This window comes from Hippocampus bargibanti, linkage group LG14 (assembly GCF_051943395.1).
Source record: "Hippocampus bargibanti isolate YZ-2025 linkage group LG14, ASM5194339v1, whole genome shotgun sequence".
Classification (NCBI taxonomy): domain Eukaryota; kingdom Metazoa; phylum Chordata; class Actinopteri; order Syngnathiformes; family Syngnathidae; genus Hippocampus; species Hippocampus bargibanti.
Genome location: NC_142747.1, coordinates 9,605,108 through 9,611,107, shown reverse-complemented (window position 1 = coordinate 9,611,107; position 6,000 = coordinate 9,605,108). Strand labels below are relative to the sequence as shown.

General features: G+C 39.9%; 1 protein-coding gene across 1 annotated transcript in view; it reads left to right on the top strand.

Annotated features, from left to right (window-relative positions):
• Nucleotides 1-348: 348 nt before the first annotated feature.
• Nucleotides 349-6,000, top strand: part of si (sucrase-isomaltase) — a 53,773-nt gene continuing 48,121 nt past the window's right edge. The window contains exons 1-7 of the mRNA XM_089012984.1: nucleotides 349-417; nucleotides 697-759; nucleotides 2,472-2,595; nucleotides 2,903-2,988; nucleotides 3,426-3,546; nucleotides 5,165-5,274; nucleotides 5,500-5,651. Of these exons, the coding sequence (XP_088869110.1) occupies nucleotides 2,472-2,595; nucleotides 2,903-2,988; nucleotides 3,426-3,546; nucleotides 5,165-5,274; nucleotides 5,500-5,651 (593 nt within the window). The 5' untranslated portion in view covers nucleotides 349-417; nucleotides 697-759. The remainder of the gene's footprint in view (nucleotides 418-696; nucleotides 760-2,471; nucleotides 2,596-2,902; nucleotides 2,989-3,425; nucleotides 3,547-5,164; nucleotides 5,275-5,499; nucleotides 5,652-6,000) is intronic.

Sequence of the window (6,000 nt, the reverse complement as noted above, 5' to 3'; positions counted from 1 at the left end):
TCATTTTGTTAATGATTCTTGTGTATGTGGTTGTGAGCACTGTGAACTTTGATAAAATGGGCTCTGTATCATTCATTGTATATTTCATCTCATCCTGATACATTAATCTATGGAAAAGTCATGTGTGGTCTTTCATGCGTGGTCCGTCATCCTCAAACAGTGTGTGCGTGTGTGTGCGTGTGCGTGTGCGTGTGTGTGTGTGTGTGCGTGTGCGTGTGTGTGTGTGTGTGTGTGTGTGTGTGTGTGTGTGTGTGTGTGTGTGTGTGTGTGTGTGTGTGTGTGTGTGTGTGCGTGCATGTGTGTGTGCGTGTTTATGTCAGGGGCCATAATAGCCCATGTGTTTTATGAGGTGCTATCTGTTTTCGAATCAGGCATTTGGAGAAGAACTTTGTCCAGGACACAGTGAAGAGAGCCAAGGTAAGACAACAGATATAGCCGATCTAACACTTTAAGAAAAAGGAAGACACCATTTATACTTAATGTACTTTATTAGTTTGTACAATAAGTGAATTGTGTTCATTATAGCCTGTCGCACTTGCCGCTAAATGATTCACAGCAAAGGACTCAGTGCTAGCAGGATTCCTTTTAGGTGCAAGTGAGGAGTAATGATTACTTTTTGGTCAAATAACATGAATTCTCTGCTTCCATTGTCCGCACCAATTCTAGCCTCATTTCTCTTTTGGGATGCTTTTCTAGGATTGAACGGCAGTCTCTTGGATTTGTGCATTTTGGAGGTTTCACCCTTCTCCTTTTTAAAAGGTAAAATGCTTGATTGTTAGGAGGTTTCAGGTATGATTTCTTTTGTAGTTTTGACTGCATTTTCAGCATTTTTTTCATGCAAGATGAAGTATCTTGGAATCAGATTGTCTTTAAATTGGTTCGCTTTTTGCAGTGTCTATCTTTCAAAAAATACATGTTCAAATACCTTTGGTAAGGATATCAGGATGGTGGCTATAGGCCATTTTGGGTGGGTCATGGACAGGTTTTAAAACTTTGCAGGGGCTCCTCAGGTTGCAAAGGTTAACACCAGAACATTTCAATTGTTACAGACATTAATGCTCAGCAAATGCATTTTCTATTTCCGAGTGCAATGGTCATCTTCAGCTATTTTTAAAAGGCGCCCTAAAAGGAATTGTGAACATGTAACCTAAGTGTGTTTCATTAAAATGTGATACAAATATGGTTTTAAAGCTTTGTTTTGAAGAGTGCGGGTTCTTTTAAAGTTGGGTTCAATGTGATATCAACACCAAGATTTGGTTCCCGGTGTCATAAGAGTTGAGAATCAATCTTTTACATTCTATGTTCTTTTGAATTAGAATGTTTTCATTGTTGCATCATGTGAATATGACTGTGAATCACACAGTGGCATAGGCACATACCTCTCTTTTTTTTGCCCTCGCTTGAGCTTCGTAGCACATTAAACAGCATGGCAATAAACGTCTAATTCAAGCAAGACACAAACACACAAAGGCAGCTTGACATTCACCTTGTTTCTGTCTGCAATAGTAAATTGGAGGCAAGTTTAATGGCTTGAGTGACATGATGAATGTCTTTGAAATTACTTGTATAGAGATTCTGCGACAATATGTAGACAGCTCACGGACGTGTGATCATTCCAGGAAGAGAACATTGATTAAATAAATTGAGCAGCAGTTCTTTTGGTGGTATAGTGTTTCACGAAGCTGACTAGACTGCAGCTGGCATGGGATCAATTGCTACGCTATTCTATTATCACAACTTAACTTGATTTTGTGGTGACCTATCCCTGGCATTCCCCTGAATAGGTTAAAGAGAAAATTATGAGTGTTTGTTTGTGTGTGATTGCGTGTGTGTGTGTGTGTGTGTGCGTGTGTATGTGTGTGTGTGTGTGGATTAATATTCCGATTTCTTGGATGTAGTACTTTCAATTTGCTGTAAAGTTCTTTGTTGCAGCTGTAGTAGTTGCGAAGGTTTAATATAAATTAAATACAGCTTAATTGTATTGTATTCTCGTTAGCACCATAGCCCCTATGAAAATGTATATACTATGCGTTTTATAATGCAGTGCCCTGGAAATATTAAAAAAAAACGGTTTTAAAGTGTGGCATTCATTGAAGGTGCATCTAATACTCCACTGCACCGTATAGTGCCAGAAATATTGTCCATGCTTTGTGTCAGTGACAAGCAGCTATTGAAAAGACGTATAAAGTGCTTCACTGTTTTCCTGATCTCTGAAGTCACATATTTCATAAATGGCTTTGTTAAAGGTTGTTCAGAAGGAAAATGTCCATTTATTCTACATGTATGTCATTTATGGGAGTGTGTCCAGCTTTTATTTCTAGGTAAGCGTCCTGCCATTGGGCCTCTTTAAACATGAAATTATATCTGACCTTCGAGAAGTAGCCTTTTAAATCATGGTGTCATTAAATGGTTCTTAAATTGTTGACCTGTGTAATCACTCATCTTGCGCGCCTTCGGTCTTTGTGTTTTAGATGGGGAAAAAGAAATTCTCGGCTTTAGAGGTGACCTTAATGGTCATGTTTGCAGTGATGTTGGCAATAGCAATTGCTCTCATCGTTCTTTTTGTTACCGGCGAACCTGCCGCCATTGTGGACGGTAAGGGAATTTATACATGGATATTTAGTTTCAGGGGACACTAGATTAAGCACACCTGGAAAACGATGAGAGAATCCAATTTAGAAGCTTTGAAAATACTCTGTGTAATCTCATATTACAATGGCATGTGTTGTTGGAGTTAGGCCTATATTTTAGAAGAATGTTTAAGTGAATGAATTCATATCAAGCACTGTCTATTTTTTTGGACTTTGTATCCCATGAGTCTATAAAGCACCAATTATGAGAATCTTATTTAATATTTGTCTATTGTCTGTTTGTCATGCGGAAATGTCCAATCTTTTGACAGAGACAACAGAGGTGTTTGTTCCACAGTGTCCAAATATCCCCCTTGCAGAACGAGTCGACTGTTTCCCAGATGCTGGAGCCTCCAAGGTATGTGTGACAATTAATACGTCAAGTTTTATAAGACTTTGGACATACTTTACGGCCTTCATAGTTCTCTTTCATATTACAACCGGTGCTGTAGCTGACCGATATTATCTACTTACCTGGTTATAATGATTATTCAAACACAGAAAAAAATATGACCCGGGATTGTGAGATTATGGCATTAGCACTGGGGTGTTGTAAAACGGTAATCAGACAGACTTTGTTGATTTAAGTTTTTGGTTTCCTGCAAATGTTCAGTTGCACAAGAAGCCTTTTAAAAAATAGATTTTCGGAATTTGCTTTATGGACCTTATTGTCTTGCCATCTGTGTGGTAAATTGATTTCAGTATGAGCCACCTTTTTATTTGAATCCAAGTATATGTCATTGCAGTAATATCAAGACCAAAAATAGCTCACTTATAGTCATGTCGCTTCCACAGAAAGGATGCCAGAAGCGTGGATGTTGCTGGGGCCCTCTGGATGAGCGAAATGTACCTTGGTGTTTCTTTTCCACCAACCACGGATACACCGTTCAGTCAGTGCAGCAACCAGATCCATTTGGTAAGATGGTAATGGCAAAGTACCTGACATTGAAATCCTTGTGGTGTGAAATTTAACTTCTTCTCAATTACTGTCATACGACATCTCAAATAAGCTCCCTCTGTTTGTCTTCTTTTGTTTAACTTTCAAAATAATAATAATTTTGGTACATTATTTGAAGTCAACATTATTATACTGCATATGACTTAATCAAGTAAAAAAACAATTGGATGATTGATCGCTCGATTCCCTTAAATTTAGGTGAGGAACACTTAAAAATGAAACAATTTCCACTTTGACCAGTTTTTCATTTGACATCCTTTTCTATTCAGTCTAGTTGGGAGGCCAACTGAGGACATATGACTGCAATCTGTCTATTTTACCCTCAACTTTTTCCCCCTCTATCACGCACTTTGCCTCGGGCATTTTTGTCAATGAAACATGGCGTGCAGTCTCCAAGAGAGCCTGTTTGAATTTGCAAAATGCAAATTTTTCCATTTCCTACATGGTGTCATTTTGCTTTAAGTGATCTTGGGTACTGGTTTCTTAGCATGAACAAACACATTTGTAGCTGTTGTTTTGGAATTTGTAATGAATGTGATACACTAGAGGTGTAGCTGTCCTAAAAAATATTAGTACTGTAAGAAATTGGAATTAGAACAGTTTGTAAGAAGTGATGTATTTTCAACCCCCGAGATCCTAAAATGCGCCATGCCTCCATAGTTGAAATGGCTGATTAGATCTGTGTATAAGGTGAATGGCATGGGGAAGCCAAAGCCATTGGTATGCACATGCTTAAAAAGGGGAAACCTTTTTGGTCCATTGGGAAAAATATTGTGGCTTATGATGCTGGCTAAACAAAATGCGGCTTTGGTTGTCCCTAAGGAAAATTGCTCTGTAGTGGAAATAGTTTGGTGAGGCCGTGAAGAACAAGCCCCAGATGACTTTCAGAAAATTCAGTCTTACACCATCAACACTGCGTTCACTGGGGATAGGACAATTGCTGACTCTGGACGTTATGGGTAAATAGAGACAATACTACCTCCTCAATTCAAGTGACATGCCTAGCAATGCTGAAGCACAGTTTGGGGACTCTGAGGTCGGCTCTTTCATATCATCCAGAGTTGACATCATTGAGGTGGTTGAAAAGAAAAAAGGCTGAGCAAGTTTGCTTTAAAAGGCATCCTTGATTCAAGTTATGTGGTGCGCCTGACTTTGAACACCACTGACCAAGATATAATTTGATCATATCTTACTTGCACTGTTTGAATAATGACGTCAATGGTAGCAGAAATCCAATGGAAAAAAAATATTGGCCAGGGATCGAGGCAGGAAAAAAAATGATCATATGCCGTCAAAGATCTAAATTTCCTCCCCCCTGCTTTCTATGTCCAGTGTGATGCATACATTTTTTTTTTATTGTGGTTGGCCTCAGGTGATCTGAAAGCTTTCCCAGGGAGCTATGGGGCAACAGATGGGGCACATAATTAGTATAAATTCTTCTAAAGTTGATTGTTTTTTTTTCCCCAAAATCTTCACTATTTTTGATTTCTTGTTTGAACATGACCTGCTCGATGTTTAGCCATGATCTCCTTTGGACTCTGACCTGGACCTTGCTTTTATTGTGTTTTTATGGCAGTAATACAGGCACATCTGAAGAGAATGGCCTCCCCTTCATTATTTGGAGCAGATATACAGGAACTGTCATTTCATGCAGAAATGCAATCAAGCAATCGACTTCGTTTTAAGGCACACACACACACACACACACACACACACACACACACACACACACACACACACACACACACCCACAGACACACACGCACACACGCACACGCACACACACACACACACACACACACACACACACACACACACACACACACACACACGCACACGCACGCGCGCGCACACACACACACATACACACACGTTATTTTAAATTAAAAACATCTTTTTTTGTGTACTTAGATATATGACGCCAGCCTGCAAAGGTTTGAGGTGCCCCATGAACACGTTAACAGCGTTAGCAAGAACCCGACCAGTCCCATAAGCAACACCCTGGAGCTCACACACAAACCTTTTGGGCTGCGGGTCCGCAGGAAGGAGAACAAAAAAGTGCTGTGAGTTCTCATCGTGATTTGATGTTTTTTTTTTCCTTTTATATTGTCTGTGGACGTAACAGCACATCATTGTTTTCTTATGCACATTCAGTCAAACGTCTGTGTAAGCTCTCAGTCGTACAGGAGTGGTCCATCGATGAGAAGGTTTCTTCAGCCGTCATCTGTACAAAAGTGAAGGTTTCGGACGTTTCGCCTCCTATCCAAGAGGCTTCGTCAGCGAACTGACTGGGCCGATACGACCAGTCAGACTTTAGTTCGCTGACGAAGCCTCTTGGATAGGAGGCGAAACGTCCGAAACCTTCACTTTTGTACAGATGACGGCTGAAGAAACCTTCTCATCGATTCAGTC